Source organism: Sparus aurata, chromosome 4 (genome assembly GCF_900880675.1).
Source record: "Sparus aurata chromosome 4, fSpaAur1.1, whole genome shotgun sequence".
NCBI lineage: Eukaryota > Metazoa > Chordata > Actinopteri > Spariformes > Sparidae > Sparus > Sparus aurata.
Window position 1 is genome coordinate 32,661,176 of NC_044190.1, and position 17,952 is coordinate 32,679,127.

Genomic DNA, 17,952 nt, shown 5'->3' on the forward strand with positions numbered 1-17,952 from the left:
ACAGGCACTCTTTGGAGAATCTAAGCTATCTCAGGTGACTGTAAATTGTCTGCCTCTGAAGCCGACACGTTACAACAGCTCGAAAGACAAAGTTTTCAGATTGTTGTTAACTTCAAGACAAATGATGTAATCCTGAAAATAAGTTGGACATGTTGTGAATTACGCCTTGTCATTTGTCAATGTCAATTTGTACTGTAATGTTACGGTACACATGAAGCGTCAGCTAGCGTAGCTTAGATTAGCATAAATGGTCCTATAAACTATGTGATATTTGGACGAAGGCTAACAGTCTCTCCGTTTTTTATGCTAAGCTAAGCTAACCACTATACTATTGGTGGTATAAAAGAGCGATTCAGCACATTTCCATAAATGACGGCTGGATGTGTTTTCTCTTTTTTCTTTGTCTTCTACATTAAAAACTTGAATTTCAATGGTTGATCAGACAGAAAAAAAAAAACAATCTGGGGCTCATTTTGGGCTCTTGGAACACGTGATGGGCTTTGCAGATCATGTAATCCTTCAGTTGAGCTAATTGATTTATTATAAATTGATAAATTAATAATGAAATTAGTAATCAGGTGCATGCCAGCGGAAATGAATAAAATGGAATAAGGCTGTATTTCATTTTCCAGTTCCTGTTGGCGCACCACGTTTTGCCTTAAAACAATCTGGTAAGATAATGGTTTCAGTTTATTATCTCAGTTTAAAATGATTTTGTCTTGAGGCGAGAGGAGACAGTGACCAGAACAATCCTCCAAATAAGAAATTAAAACAGTAGCTGTTGTTTCTGTTGTACTTTTACAAACTGCACAGATTAGATACATTTTCGAGCTGCATTATGGGTTTTGTAAAACACAAAAAAGCACAACTTGCAACAATTTAAGTGATACAATACTTACAACAATAATATTCAATCTCCCACTTGTGTGCGTCCGAGGTTCCTCTAATCATGGAGGACTTGATGAAACGAAAGTGCTGCTGCACCTGAACCCACCAGTCTACGTCTTTGTTGTGAACAAAAGAGGAAAATCTTTTTTTTCCACAGAGCTGAGAATAATTTGTCAAGTCCACCAACACACATCGGTTTGTTACAATTCTAGGGTAGAAATGGCCTTTTCCCTTTCGACAGTGTGACTCGTTAGTGATTATAAGCAGCCGTATCCTCAGGGATCCTACTGCTTCACATCATTACAGACACAGAAATGTGTTGGCACAAGAGATCTGCACAGAAATTGCACGGCTTTGAATAGAAACTCCAAAGTACAGTGAATACATTTAATTCAAGATGAACACGAGTTTACAGAGCAACGAACGCTCCTTCATGACAGGAGCTTGTAATGTTCGTGTAGTCGAATGTGTTTTATGAAGCTTCTCCTCTTCTGCCTCCCTCGAGTTCTGTACTTTCATCCAGCTTTGTGTTGACTACAGAAACGTGGAACGATTTTTGAACTAAGCCAAAATGACATGTGGTTTTCAAGGAATACACGACCCAGTCAGACACTGAACGAATGAAACAGTCACACACAGGACGTAACAGTCGTCAGGGAGCCTCGGCCCTGTGATTCCTTCATATGATGCTGTCAGAAAAGTTCTGCTGAGGATCTCTCTCTGCGTCGTTGTCCACTGTTAAAAAGCTGCTTCTCGACGGAGTGGACTCTTCTTTGCTGTGGTTGTCGCTGCACAACATGAACCTCTCCTGGCTGACCGGGCTCACCTCTCTTTTCAGCTGCAAAGAGTTGGCGGCACACGTGAAAGATCCGGTTATAACGGTGTTGTTGTCGAGGTCAGACGCCACGGTGGCATTGCGGTAATACCTCCGGAGCCCCGTCCGGAAGTGAATGGTGAACAGGCCGTAGATGACCGGATCCAGGCAGGCGTTGACGAGCCCGAAGATGAACAGGATGTGGGTCAGTGAGTGGGAGACCTTCCCCTCCAGATCGTCGGGAAAGAACCAGTACCACAGGCCCAGCAGGTAGTATGGAGTCCAGCAGATGATGAAGGACGACACGATCACTATACTCATTTTAAGAGTTCTCATCCGGGCTCGGGGGATGTTGTTCTTCGAACGCCGCAAATGCACTTCATTGGAGGGCACTAGGAACACAACGGATGACAAAAACATTAAATTATGAAGGCTTGACTGCAAACAATTAACACATTTTTCTTTGCAACGCTTTTAAAAGGTCACTTTATCCAAATTTCTGAAAAAACGCACTACGAGAAACGTTCAACTGGCGGTGAAACAGTCTCAATTAAACACCGCCGCCGCCAAACTACCTGCGTCAGCGAAGGAACATCAGCGAGGCTATCGGCTTTTTCAACATTGTTTTCTCAATGCCTTCGGGTTGGATTCCGTTAATGAAAAACTATTTTAAGGCGCAGTGATGAGAATGAATTAAGGAATCTCACAGCCTGAGGAAAGAAGCTGCTCTGTAGTCTGACTGAGCAACGTTATTACAAATGCATGTCTTTTTAATTCACTTTCTTCCACAGCAAAATGCACAAACACTACCCAGATCCAGATCTTTACCACAGGAGCCAGTGGTCCTTGACATAGGGGCTACAAGAGTCAACAAAATTAAAATTCCTTAAAGCTGCTTTAAGTTCCACTTACAATGCAGACACACAGATAGTGTTGTGCACAGTATTGGGAAATACTTTAAAACAGGACTGACTGTGTAAAACATAAAATAAATTAATCAAAAGTATCAACAGAGGGTGAATAAATAGCAGTTTTGACATTATGACATCTCTGAATCAGAGATATCTACTCTAAGTTAGCATGCTAACAAGCTAGCGCCAGCCCGCTCAGGTCCAAAGCTCCTGTGCCAGCAGCGTAAACACTTCACTGTCCCCTGGTCCCTGGGCACCGCTAGCTGCACGGCTAACTCAGCTAATGAGTTAAAGACAGCTGCAGTTAGCAGATACTCTGATGTTACGCTGCCCCCTGTTTGTTTTGAGAATACCTTTGGCAGGTGGTCGATTTTTACATATAGCACCTCTAACCATGTCCAGCTAACATTTGCTAATTAGCAGCAAGAACACCTGAGGCGTACAAGGAATTAATTAATTAAGTATTAAGTCAGAAATAAAGTACAGCATAAGTTAAGGAATCAGCTGTGTTATTCAAATCCATCCCTTGGATGCCCGACAAATTCCATTACAATTTACAAGCTCACATGATGGAGCCAAACAAAATGTCAGGGGACCACCGGAGTCAGTCAGAATCATCCTGAGGGAACACTGTGAATTTCATGGCAATCTGTCAGATAATTGTTGAGCTACATCAGTCTGGAACAAAGTGGTGGACAGACTAACAGATCTGCAGCGTCTTCCCTCGAGCCTCACCGCAACAACTCATTCAAAAAGCCGTAGTGTTTACAGCTGGGAGGATCATTTTTCAACGCTGCTCACATTACTTGTCAGGTTCTTTGTTAGGGACTGGCAGTAGAATATCAGAGACAGTTGTGTTCATGTATTTGTGAGCTGAAACGTATCCTCTACAGCTCTGTGCCAATTAAATCAAAATTTAAAACACAAATGTGCATAATCACTAACTTCAACTGATCCACAGAGTTTCAGACGCAGTTTGAACTCACGGTTGTCCTTTCTCAGTCGTTTGGAGATCTCACAGAAGATCCTGGTGTAGCAGGTGATCATGATGACCAGCGGCAGCAGGAACAGGCAGGAGAAGGTGAACATGTTGTAGGCCGTCTCGTGCCAGTGCCGGACGAAACTTCCACGCGTGGTGCACTGAGTGAAGTCCTCGGGGTGGACGATGGTCACGTTGTGAAAAAGGAACATCTGAGGAGGAAACCAAGAAATAACTACTACAACTGTCTACTCCCATCTGGCATTGATGTCTTTCCACGAATAAGAGGCTGCTTCAGGACATAAAATGTAATATCCTGTGTACCTAAACTATATACCAATAAAATAAAACTTTCCAGAAATAACCAGGACTATTTTATGGTAGAAATGTGTTTTCTGCATGACTTTATACCACTGAGAATGAGTGAGAACCTCTGTTTTTAGGCTACTGCCTCATCATTTACGTTTGTAGAAAGACGAACACCCAACTTACATGAGTTTTTCTATCTGCGGTGAGTACGTGGGTCTCGTGGCTCATGGCCCATAAAGATATATCTACATATATCTTCTCACAGCAGGTTTGCACTCCAACTAAAACACTGATGTTCCCCTGAGACTGTGTGTCACTTGAATCATTTCATAACGATCCGGTTAAAAGCTGTACCAAGTATATATATTCATCCTGTCCTCCCTCCATCCCTGTTTGTTCACGTTCGTCCTCGCCTGCACACCTTCCCACACGGTGATTAATACAAATTGGATGTTAAAGGTGCACTACTCAAAAAGGTATCATTTACAGTAATAACAGGGTAGTAGTACATACTTAGAAATGTTTATTTCTGTGTGGCTGCTTTGCTTAGAGTCTCTACATGGACGATGTCATTTCTCTGCAGCCATCACACTGGTTGCAATTGATATTTTAAGTTTAAGTACAATTTTGATGTACTTTACTTGAATTCTTCTATTTAAAGCTACTTGATACTTCTGCTCCACTACATTTACTTGACAGCTGTAGTTACTCTTTTTAGTGATTACAACACTAAACAGACTAAAGAGGGTTTAACTGAAAGTAACATTAATACAGTCGTAATATTATAGAACTAATAATTGGATCATATAATTTATGATACAGACGGACGGCAGTGGCAGGAACCGTTCTTCTGCCCAGAGAGTACTTTTACTTTTGATACTTAAGTTGTATTTGTTGCTAAAACGTCGACGGAGGGCTTTTACTTACTATCTTTGCTGTGTGATGTGTCACTATTTTCAAGTAAAACATCTGAATACTGTACTTCTTCCATCACTGTCTGTTTGTCAGACGTCAGATGTAGGGGGGGCAACCGGCAGCGACACAATTCATACTTTTCATTTTTGAAGAAGGGGTCATTTATGGACATAAACAGTAAAAAGAAATCAAAGGAAATAAAAGTTTTCAGTTACACTTTACAGATCCAGAAAAGTGTGGGTAATAACCGAGCAACAGACATGAAATTACTTAGAAATTAAAAACTGCTCAAAAATTAGCTCAGAATATATTTAAGATTACCCTGACATTACTTATTGATGATACTCTGCTAGTTTACAATAAGCATTTAATAAAAAGCTGGTAATTTGCAGGAAACGTCCAGTTGGTTTTCTGCTGGATCTGAACCTCCCCTCAGCAGAACACTAAATGTCAACAACATTCAACGTAAACGCCTTACACCAAAGTTAGAATTATGAGAGTACCAAAGGTGGCCATGCTCTCCTTGACAGTACATGTTAAATTAAAACCTGTTCCTGGTCTAATCTAATGGGAATCAGTCCTGACCTCTGGCCTGTGAGGTCACCTGCTCTTACCTGAGGGACTGACAGGAGCACACTCATGCCCCACGCCACAGTCAGCATGACTCTGTTCCTCTTTCTGGCCTTATTGATAGCCAGAGGGTTGAGGATGGCCGACTGCCTATCCAGACTGATCACCACGGTGACGAATGCGCAGGAGTACATCGCCTGCAGCTTCAGAAACATCAACAGCCTGCAGGCAAAGTCCCCGGCGAGCCACTGGACTGTGATGTTCCATACAGCGTCCACGGGCATCACGATGAAGGTCACCAGCAGATCAGCCACCGTCAGGTTGATGATCAGCACCCTGACGTGGGATTTGCGCTTCCCGTCGCTGTGTGCCGCCCACAGCACAGCCAGGTTGCAGAAGGCCGACACCCCGCAGAGAATGCAGGTGATGACCACTCTGACTTTGGCTGCCGTGGTGAACGTGGGCAGTTGCTGGGCGCCACCCCCCGCCGTCCAGTTGGACGGGGGAGTGGAGTAATTGCAGCTGGCGTTCAGCTGGTGGTCCGTCGTCAGGTGATACATGGCCGCTGCAGAGTCACACAGAGTGGTGTTCATTTTCCGACGCCCGCAGAGGGAGAAACATTCTGCTCATCCACCATGAAGATCAGCGCTGGGAACGAGAGGAAAAGCAAATAGAGAGAATCAGCAAGGGGGCAAAACGGATGAGTCAGGGGCCGGGGAGTGGGCCCGGATCATCCAAACACATGTAATGAGAAGATACAAAACATCCCATGAATGAATAATACAGTGGCTCATCAAGAGGAAGTAATATGCACATAGGAGAGTCTCATTGGTGTTCCAACTCAGCGTGGTGGAAAGCCGGAGCGAACAAACTGTGAGGGAAGTTGTAGATTACAAAGACAGTAGATTAGCTCACATTAAATGGAAATCCATGTTTTCCTCGAGCTCGTGCTTAGTAATCCTGCTAATGACGGACGACAATTTGAAAAAATGTCACGTGCGATTCAGAATTACATATTTACAACAGCATAACAACAGGAATGATTGATTTATTAGTAGATGTAATAGACAAAGGTGTTTATTATATTGAAATACTAGAATGTCAATGATTAGTCCATTAACCGATTAGTCAATCAAAAAGGAAATTAATCAATGGCTATTTTGTTCATCAAGTGATCGTTTTTAGTCATTTTTCAAGCGGAGACATCAGACACTTGTTAAATGTGAGGATTTGCTGCTTTACCTTGTCTGTTTTAATTAAAACATAAAAAGTCTTTTGGTTTATGGGCTGTTGAGAAGCAATTTAAAGCAACATTATGTGACTTTTTCACCTTTAAATAACAGCTTCGAAATCATTTTGACGATACAGCAAATGGTGTTTCTGTCTCAGCCTCTCTGTCACTTGTTCCTGCACTGTGTACCTTCAGTGAGACGGTCGGATCACAGCGTTACACACATGTTCACTTCATGACACAAGCTTTCAACACACAACATCGTTACGACGTGATCAGTTTTTTTTGTAGTTGTCGGTCGGAGGGCTGTGGCTCAGGGGCAGATCCAGCGTCTTGAAGGTCGCTAGTTCAATTACCCTGCTCTGCATATCGAAGTGTCCTTGGGCAAGATACTGAGCCCCAAACTGCTCCCGATGTGCTGGTCGGCACCTTGCAAGGCAGCCGCCGCCATCAGTGGATGAATGTATGTATGAATTACTGTGAGTCGCTTTGGACAAAAGCATCCGTTAAATGCAAATATAAGTTGTTACAGACCCGGGATTTGTATTAACCACATACATGGGAGGCACCACATCACAATCTACGTATTGTTTCTTTAAAGATGCCTTTTTTTTTTTTTTTGCTGTTGGAAATTGTGATGAGCATTTAACACAATTTCTTGACACTTTGTAGACTCAACGATTTATCAAGTCCTCGATAAAACAATCAGCGAATGAATCGACGATAGTGAGAACACTTGTTTGTCACAGCCCGAATAAAAACAATGTTGATCTCTAAATCAGTTTTAAAAATGGGAATACGAGTGTTAATCCTTGTTGTGTGAGCCCAAATTAACGATAAACATTTCCCGATAAACCGCAACGATAAAAAATAAATCATCTTTACATCTGAGACTTTTGGTTTGATTTCAAACAGGAGACGCGTGCAGACGGAGTTTGGTCGACCTCTGTCAGCATCCTGGTTCACTTAATAACTGGTTGGCAGACTGTGTGTTTAGTATCACTATACTACAGCCCACGGCTGCATCACATCTGCATCACATCTGCATCACATCGGCATCACTGGCATTAGACTGATTCTAAGAATCCTTTCAGAAGGATTCTCACTTCACAGACAGGCTTTTTGGAAACATTTATAAATTCTAGGTGAGAAAATCAACAGTGATGTCTCTCACAGATCAGGTATGACTTGAATGTTAACAAATCTCATCATGACATATATAAAAAAAAAACATGTGAATAATATTTGTGAGCGTATTCTGTGTTAAGAATTGAGATGAAAAACAGTCTTGAAGTTAAATTCAGCAAACAGACATGCACACACGCCCCGTTAGTCAACCAGCCTCCCTGCCTGCCTCTCTCTATATATGTGAATTTAAATCAGTGCAAAGATTAACTCACAGAATTGAACGAAATCTTCTGAGATTCGTCAGGAACATCGAGAATATCACATGGAGTATTGGGCGTTTTTTCCCGCCCTGCAGTCTGGTCACACTGGATGTCCCCACATTTAAATACTGCTCACACAACATGGACTTTCCTCACACGCACCCAGTCCAACTTTGATTTGAATGATTTTTAAATTCCCACATTTGCAAAAAAGAAACACAAAGAAGCAAACTTACGTTCACAGGCAGTGAGGAGTGCTGTGCGCACTCCTGGGAACCCATTTTAAAACACACACACACACACAGCAGGACGGACTCTTCGTGTTGGCTGTGAGTGTCCGTTTCCTTTCCATACGTAGGTGAGATGAGAAGTTTTGTAATCGTGCAGTCTCGCTGGCAGCTCCAACAGATGTCCGGCTCCTCCACCACCCGGTGCGTCCTGCGCGCTTCCAGCCCAGCCGCTCCACCTTTATCCACACACCAACCGGAGCCGTGCAACATAAACACCCCCACCCACCCCGGGGAGTGCACTGAGCAGAAACTCAATATTTCCTGACGAATGTGTCAGAAAAGAAAAGGCACACACACACACGAGGGCGAGTAATGTGTGATTGGTGATCACCACAAGGCAAAAACGCACCAAATATAATAATCAAAATGAAGCCAGAAAGACAAAAAAGTCGAAATCTTGACTGAAATTATTATTTTTTTTAAATCTTAATTATAAGATCACAGTTTGATGTGTCTGTGTTGAATGGGATCTTCCAGTGGAAGCTGCTCTATTACATAAAACGTGATTCATGAGCTGAGAGGCAGAGCTGCTGGGAAAAAAACAATAATTAATTGACCATGAAAACCCCTGTTTGCTGAATCTGAAGATTAAAGAGAATGTGTATGTCATGATTTAAAAAAATGTGAAATAATTACAATCACAAATGGATCTGGAGGTATTCCTGTAGTTGGAAAACAAAAAATCTGTGCGTGGGGCGAGGAAGAGGTTGGAATTTTGTACAAATTTGGGGCTTTGAAGCTTCTCACCAGAAGTCCTGGTGCTGAATGTATTTAAAGGAGTGGTTGGACATTTTGGGAATTACACGTTTTCACCACATGTGCATATTAGCTAAAGTCGAATTGCTTATCTCAGCATAAAGACTGAAGACAGGGACAAAACAGCTAGCCTAGTCCTGCCCAAACTTCATAAAATCCACCTATGAGCAGGGTTACATTTCATGAGCACAATGTGTCTTGTTTGTTATCGTACAAAAAGTGCAAAAACAAGACTTTGCTGGTCAAGAAATAGTTTGTCAGCCAAAATTCAAAGTACTTATCATTTAGTTTTTGTCTGGAATTAAAAAAATATATATATAATATGACAATCAAACAGTAAAAATGGCAACCATCTTGGTTAATAGAAACACTGCTGACTGGCTTCCAACTATGTAGCAGGTAGTGTCTGTCTGTCTGTTATTCACATAATGCAAGAACTGTTATTCCGATCTACTCCATGCTGTGCAGGTTTTTCACTTGGGACCAGAGTAAGTGCTGTGTCAAATTCTGTGCAGTTCGGACACAAAACACCTGCAAAAATACATTTCCAATAAGCAGCAAACTGTGCTCTGTGTAGCAGTGGGAGTGTGAGTTCAACACTCTGGCTCCGTGGCTCTGTAGACTGAAGCCGGGCTCACATGTGATCCTTCTCACGTGATTTCATGGGCAAGGGGCCACAAACAAAACAGAGGTTATCGCAGTGTGACGACTGTACTTGGAAAAAAACTCAAGCAGAGGGTTAAAGGAGTCTGGATGAGTGCGGAGAGGCAGCATGTTTCTGTCGACAGCAGCGTGCCAGCTAACGTTAGCCTCAAGGGCTGGAATGTTTATCGTTGCTTTGCAGCGCCGTCAGCTGCTCCGGCATGCCTCTGCCATTTGGTCGTGATGGTCGAGCTCAGAAAGCATCGATATAATCATTCAGGTTTCTATTGATTTTAGCAAACACACAAACATTATTGGTCTGTGAAATGGCAAACAGCATAAATAAAAGCAAAAGACAGCGGTGGCGATGCACATGAGTGGAACAATCCCTTCATTTCCTCTGTGACAGGCTACACATAATCCCTAACAGCTCCAGAGGCCCTTCCCATTTTTTTTCAAAGATAAATTCATTCTCCCTACAATACAACACCTCAGTCTCTCCAAGGTTATGACATCAGATACCAGGGATTTTTCCACATTTGGACATTAGGAGTGTCGTCCCCAATCCACTTTGTCATTATAGTCTTCCTCGCCAACACCAGGAGAGATTGGATTCTGTCTGTGTGCACCCTCAGAGAGTCTGGTAGACGCCCCAGCAGGCGCATTAAGTGGATCGGGGAGCAGTTGCTGCCCTATCGCTGTGCTTCTTTCTGTGCATGCTGCCTTCAAAAGACACTGCAGTCTGGTTCCAGCACTAATCCTACATTTGGGACAGGTTGTTTACTTACTGTAGATATATAGGAATATGTAGACATTGTTTAAAATATTATATTGCATGTTTCTGTATCTTTTACATGTAGATATTCTGGAAGGCAGCAACAGAACGTCTTCCCATGTTTCTTGGGTCTGTTACCACTTTATGTAGAGTGCACCAAGATGTTTTCAGCAATGCCAATGTTCAATTTTTGCAAGTCACCGTAAAATTTCAGCACAAAATCTTCATCATTTTCGTTGATCCAGAAAGTTAATCATTCAGATTTTAAATGGTGAATATCAAACATGTTTGATATGATCGTGGGCCGCCCCGATGAGTGCGTGAGCGATTCACGAGGTTTGAGACTGGATCTGAAAACGCCCCCTGACATCACCAAACAGCATGTTATGACTGATTTCTCATTCGCCATGAGTCATTAACTGAGTAAGTTTACATGACCGCAGTAATCCAATAACCAGAAATAATCAGGTTATGATAATAATCTCATTTGACGTGTTTACATTTACTCTAGTAATGCGATAATGGAAAGAAAAAACAGATTTACATGATTCAGCCAATTAGTTGGATTCCTTCCAAACACATCACATAAAACTGTTAGCAACATCTGGTTTGGTGTTTTACATTTCCACACATGCGCAGACGTAACAGAACGAAATAAACTGGATTAACGGTGTACGTGCGCCCAACAAAACGGATTATCGGGCAAAAAACGAGGTGTTTTTATCAGATTTCTCATAATCTGATACCAGCTTTTATCAGATAAAGCATCATGCTGTTTACCCGACCACGTGACTATGAATCTGATAATGACCGGTTCCTAAATGTGCTTGTAAACGTGCTCTTTATGATGAAACAATCAGCGAATGATGTTGCCAGCAGTCAAGTAGTTTGTAGATCTGACATTTCTTCACCGACATAGTTCACCAGCAGAGCTTTGCCCTCCACTTTGTCTAATTAAAACGGTTACAGAGATTTAATAGATATATCCGAGTCGAGCTAACTAGGCCGCTCTGTTTCCATGGTAATGTCTTACTGAAACGTACACACAGGTCAAGGTAAGGAGGCGGGCTGACAGGGAATAATTAATTCACTCTCTCAACACGTAGCTCTTCCCTTTCCACTCTAATTTGAAGGGAAGAGTGAGGGCCAGCGTCAGGCCATAATTACATAATCAAATGTCCATTACATGGTGCTAATGTAGAAATGGAAACAAGGTGATGTCACATCTTGGATGAGAAACTTTCTCCTCTGTCTCGTACAATTCGTACAACGAATGATCTTCGTCAGCTTTAAATCTTTTCCTTCCAAGTGTATGTAAACCTGGGTGGAATGATAGAGCAATCTTTATTGAAACAAAACCTAGAGCCCTGCGTCCGATCAGAAGCGGCCGCTTTCTGATATTATCAAATCTGTGGACAAAGCAATGCCAAAACGCATTGCCCTCTGCTCTAGCAGAACTCCTATCAGCCTTTGATCTAAGGAGATCTACCAAATGCCACCCTCCTTCTTCTCTTCCTGCACGGGCCTTTAGAGTCCCTTTTCCAGTACACACCCATTTCTTCTGATTGGTCACTTTGGTAAATTATCCAATAGACTAAAAGAGGAGTTGACCTGTCTTAAGCATCTCCCACCATTTGGCATGCAGGTCAAACTTAGCTAAGCACTTTATCGTCTGTTGCCTTTGGCCCCTCACAGTTGGAAGCCAACCCCTGGACCTTCACTCACACAATGAAAATCAATTAGTCATGATGGAATCCAAATTAAGTAGATCAGTCATGATTGAATCCAACCTACGTAGGTCAGAATGTGTTGTCCTCCAGATACCTCACCTTCAACTGCAAGTCAGTAAGGTGATTGACCACACGTGTAAATGACATACCAGAATGAATTTTAGGGTTTGTAGGACTGTGGAGAGAAACATTTTGAATTGTCTTCTTGAAGCATCTTTTATTCGTACATCATCCTAAATCCCTTCTTTGACTTTATACGCTACATTGAGGACAGATGTTGGCCGGTGCTGGATTGAACTCATTCGGATGAGTAATTGGTTATCTGCGCAGAAACTGGAACTGTGTGTTTCTTAGTCTTTCTTAGTTCATACAGGACGCTCCTCTGGTTTATATTCATTGAGCTGAAGTGTAAATTCAGCGTCAGATGACGTAACAGATTTTGTGGTGCTCCTCAAGGATCGCTGTCGCTGAAATGGAACAATCAAATCATCCTTTTTTTCTTAAAAATGTAGTCAGTGGCGTCTGAGCAGACATGCCCTCCCTGATTCCATTGTGAGGGAAAATGATCCAAACATTTCTTTCACGTTGCATTAGTATGTTTCCTACGTCATCTATCATCTCACGACCCCTCAGAACATGTCTTCATCTTACCCCCCACACTCAGAATCAATACATCCAGCATTGACCATAACTTATATGTACAGTATGACGAGTGTTTGTTCAGCCGGTCACATGCTCTCAACTCTATGTTTCAGCCTGTCTTCAGTGTTTGTCCAGAGATTTAATGGTTGAACGTCACTATGAGTCATCACAGTCAAGGCTGTCGAACGGTGTGAGCCATCTCCTTCTCTAACACCATACAAGCCAATATATTTATATATCTGTTGAACCTAAACTTATAACTGGCATTATATTAAACCTTTCTGACTGGTACTTAACAACAGCTGAGTTTATAGACGTATAGGAAACACATTTTGATAATTAGAAACTGTCCTGCTTGTCGCAGGATCTGTTGATGGATTATTTTTCCCTGGTTCCGATTTCGAAATAGATGTTCATGCGGTGTTTGTTCCTCGCAGCCAGGAAGGAAGGGAACACGCTGACCCAAAACACGTTGTTAATTTGTCACCTCAGTCTTCCGGTTCCACTCATCGTGAGCCTTTGAGGACAAAAATCACCTCACAACACAACACAGTGCTTTAAATTCACACTCAGTCGTGTTTTTAAGCTAAAAAACAACAACAAAAAAACAGAGGCAGATTGAACTTTGATGGAATAGAGGCAAATGTGCACTTAAGTGGACATTTATCAATGGCGTAGATCAACTGTTGAAGGGTTCACATGAGGAGATATTGCATTTTTAACAGGGCTGAAATGGGACGTAAAGGTTGTTTGGTTGAGCATTTTCTTCAGACTTTAGATTTTACATTTTCCAAACTCTTCGCCCAGCCTCCTGGCCTGGCTTTTTGGTTGCCAAATCTCACCGAGGGTCACACATCCGATGACAGCGCGCACATTTTTATACTATTCAACAGCAGTGTAAACTTTTTAAAAAAGTAGAGCAAAACATGTTCACTGTGAACAAACCCAATAAGTTTCTCTAGGTTGATGCAGAATCATTAATCATCTCAGAGGTACAGTATTTTATTCTGTTTTATTCTGTTTCGCATGTCAAGTATCACTTGACATCATCGCAGTGAATGAAACAGACGGATCCTGTTGGCATGATTATATATTTAGTTCCCCAAATAAGAACAGAAATACATTTATAGGCATCACTAAATGTAAGCAACGTGATTGGACTGATTTCACGGGCCATGAACAGCCAATCACTACCTTTAACCAGCATGTAGGTGCAGTGTGGAACTCCCTGCTGCAACACAGGCAGCTGACACTTAACGCTCTCGACTGGAGCAGCATGTCATTTCCTGTACTGGAGCTTTTTGCATTCATCGCAGTCAAATTGACGTCCTTTCTCGTTGTGTGGAAAGCATAGTGCAGAGAAACGTTTGACCATTAGCTTAAAAGGAGCACTTTAGTCTTTTTTTGTGTTGAGACACAGTCAAGGCTGTGGCCGCCATTCACAGGAAAGTAGTGACGTGCACTTCCATTGCTTTTGGCCAGTGCTTTATTTTCTGCTCTCTGTTGGTGATTTATATGGTTAGAGTCTCATTCCAAGTTGCTCAGAAGCCACAAAATAAAAATTATGCTGAATTCATATAGGCTTTTCCGAAGGCGTCACAAACACAGAGATGGACTTTACATAGAAGTATGAGGCAAAAGTCTTCACCTTGATTGCCTGTTAGTTTTCATATTGGCTTTTGATTAATTTACTTATGAAACGATTGTATTCGCATATGAGGCACCACATGGCCTTGCGCCAGACTATGTCACACAAATGCTGTCCGTTTACGAGCCAGGAAGGGCCCTCAGATCCTCCGGCTCGTCTCTGTTCCACAGAGCAGAACTAAAACATTTGGTAATGCTGCTTTCAGCCAGAACGCTCCGAGACACTGGAACAGCCTGTTGGAGGATCAGAGAGGAGCTGGAAATAATTATACTCTTAATTGTAAACTAAAATGTATTCAGCCTGGCTTTGATGGAGTGTCTTATAACTGTATGTTTTAGTGTTTATACTGATTTGAATTTAATTATCTTCCTATTATATCCATACTTTATAAAGAGTCTTATTCAAATCTAACTGTTATCTAATTAAGATTATTATCTTCATCAGTATTTGTATTTCCTGTTTTTGTCTTTCATTCTTTATATTTCATTCTTTTAAATATTCACTTTATTGCAGTTGGTATGCATTAGCCTCTAAATACACTTTTGTTTTCTAAAGGTCCCACGTTTCTTTTTCATTCACTTGTTGAGCACTTTGAGTTGCATTTCAATTTGTTTGAAAGGTGCTATTCAGATAAAGTTTGAGCGATTGATCGGCAGGTACATCTGCGTAGTGGAGCACATGTGACTGTAAGGATTTTAACAAGATAACAGAAACGCACAGTTAGTCGACTTACAGTGTTTCAAATGCATCATAAAACACATCTGCTGGAGCTCTTTAAGGAACTTATATGATTCAGGCAGCATTTCTCTGCATCAACTTTGCCGTCTTCAGTCTAAAATGCTGCTGTTTGTCCCTCCTGTCGTTACTCCTATTAATAACATTTAATTGTATAATATGCCAAGCAGAGGCAAAGTGATTTGGGTGTTGATTTTGTGCAACAAAAAACAAATTTTTCCCTCTGTGGGATATTTTTAGACGTTCTGAGGCTACACCCAGAGGGAATGAGCGTAAGTAAAACTGCACCACATGGCTCCTAAACATTTCAGCTGGATGTGTGTGTGTGTGTGTGTGTGTGTGCAGTCTATACTCCTTAAGGTCAGAAATTCCCATTCTGACAGTGAGCACCATCATTTGTGCAACACAGATTTGCATACAGATAGCATTCAAATAGACATAAATCACGCTGCATATTCACATCAGACTTCTCTCATAACGTCCAAGACAAAACATCTATGCATAGATCATTAGATATTTGGTGTTGTGACGACTGCAATCTGAAATATTGTGTGCTCAAAATGCATCGAAAGCGACATGACATTGTTATGCAACATAAATGTGCAGCAGCCACGCAGCTGGAGTGCACATTTACCACACAGATCCCGAGCTGCAGCCCCAGCAGCCGGGTACTCGGCTAGGGGTCATGCGAGGGAAAGCAGCTGCTGTGTTTGACTCAAGTTTTGGCGCTGTGCAGCTTCAGGGCCGAGCCAGGAAGGATGAACACTTAAAAATCCATCACCATATGGTCAGCTGCAGCTCCTCGGCCTTTCTCTGCCATGCAGCGACTGTTGCGAGATCACATGACTCCATTACAGATGAGATATTCTTCACTGATGCAGGTGGTGAATTGGAAAAAAGAAACACGCAGTATTCAAATCACATCCACATACATTCTCATTGCCACTGTTACTTAGGTAACTAGCTACATTGAGCCTGTTACTTCATGTTAAAGCCCGACGCGTTTATCAGCCAAATGATCTCGTCCTGCAAAACCTCGCAGCGCTGATACCAATTGTCAAAATGATTTTTCACTAATTGACCATCTGCCTTTGGAGAGCTGCTTAAAAACTGATGAATTTGAAGAGTCACGTTCAACAAGAGTCTGATTACATCCTGACAAGCGGCCAGACTGGCTATTAACTAATTGGTGCTGGGGATTGTACATCATGCGAGGGTCCATCGCCGTGCAGATCATGATGAGCATGAGTCACGCGAAAGGCTACTCGAGCAGAGCTAAAGGGACAAAAGGGCAGAACGAAGAGTATTCAGTGGGAGAGCATCATCTGTGACAAGAGAAGACAGTACGTAAAACAAGTCATAGAACATATAAGAACAATCTGATGAAGTGATTCATATCAGACATTTGTAAAAAATAATGAGCAGTTTAAATGTATTAAACCCTTTTTTAGATTGTGATGACATGATGAGACTTCCTTGTTTCTCTCGGTTGCCAATACAAGCCTTTGGGCAATTTGTTTCAGTTGTTTAATGCTGCTGGACTTGTGGATTTCCTTATAAAGGACTCGGGTCAGATTCCAAAGGATGTGACTTTATGCACACTCTGGAGTGACTCTTCTCAGTGCCTCTCTAACAGAGAGTAATGATAACTAACGTTAGTTTGAAAAAAGGAGTCTGCAAACCTGAAGTAATGACCGGCTTTCCACACAACACAGAGCCCCTCGAACAAGAGTTGAGAAAGCTTTTATGAATTCTGGATGACTGCCAGACATGTATTACCTGGATATGTATCACAAGCATGCACAGAAGGTGAGACATGATTGTAGGTACTTCATTTGTACTGGACACATGATTTATTTTACAGATGTGTGTATCTGTTGGGTCCTATTGACTGATGGATATTTCCAACCCTAACCATTCTCCCTTTACACTCTAGGACCACATTTTCCTACAAATACTGTACATGTGTAGAACCGGTCAGATTTCTGGTACGGATCGGGCCATGTGAGTAATACCAACAAAGCCACACATGTGGCCTGACACCCAGCATCCAGTCGTCCAGTCCTCCAAAATTCATCGAACCTTTGTTACATTCGTAACTCTTGCTCTCTTTCATTCTTCCTGACCATCAGAGACTGCATGTGATATAAGGTTTGCATGTATCCTATACAAGTTTGGGAAAATAAGGGTAGGCTAGGGAATCAAGGCCTTAAAATTTCTTGAAAATAGACATAAATGGACACGGATCATTGTAAGGGTTTGAATTTATTTATCCGGTGCAGAATAGAAGTTGTTTGTTTGAAATGTGTTTTGAGTAAAGCCTGTTTGTTCTCACTATAAAATCTTAGTGTTGACCCTCGGTGGGTCCTTGAATCTGAGGGAATGTGACCTGGAAAGTCCTTGAAAAGTGCCTGAATCTGGTGTGTAAGAACGTGTGGGAACCCTGGTGATACCCGGATGAAACATACTAATAAAGTCACGAGGAATCTGCTCTGACATGCCTTAGTTGTGGACCCAAGCAAGATTAAATGGACTTTCATTTCACTTTTCCAGTATATTGACCGCTCAAACTGCTTAACAACACTTGTCACATTCACCCATTCACACACCCATTCATACTCTGATGGTGCATGCATCAGGAGCAATTCTGGGTTCAGTATCTTGTATCAGGGATACTTCGACATGCAGCCGGGGGAGTCATTGAACAGCAGTAGTTAGTTGCTTTTTAT

At 41.9% G+C, this 17,952-nt stretch overlaps 1 protein-coding gene across 4 annotated transcripts; it reads right to left on the reverse strand.

The window, feature by feature from the left end:
• Positions 1-672: 672 nt before the first annotated feature.
• On the reverse strand, positions 673-8,461 carry LOC115580896 (putative gonadotropin-releasing hormone II receptor). Of its 4 annotated transcripts, none has more exons than XM_030415635.1 (4): positions 8,242-8,461; positions 5,431-6,034; positions 3,600-3,804; positions 673-2,094 (listed from the first exon to the last, which is right to left on the reverse strand). In XM_030415635.1, the coding sequence occupies exons 2-4, from the start codon at positions 5,977-5,979 to the stop codon at positions 1,568-1,570; spliced, it is 1,281 nt and encodes a 426-aa protein (XP_030271495.1). In that variant the 5' UTR covers positions 5,980-6,034; positions 8,242-8,461; the 3' UTR covers positions 673-1,567. The 4 variants fall into 4 exon arrangements, with proteins under 4 accessions (XP_030271495.1, XP_030271496.1, XP_030271498.1 ...); XM_030415636.1 differs by lacking the exon at positions 8,242-8,461 and adding an exon at positions 8,018-8,235 and having other exon boundaries at positions 1,262-2,094; XM_030415638.1 differs by lacking the exon at positions 8,242-8,461 and adding an exon at positions 7,503-7,660 and having other exon boundaries at positions 1,262-2,094.
• Positions 8,462-17,952: the final 9,491 nt, after the last annotated feature.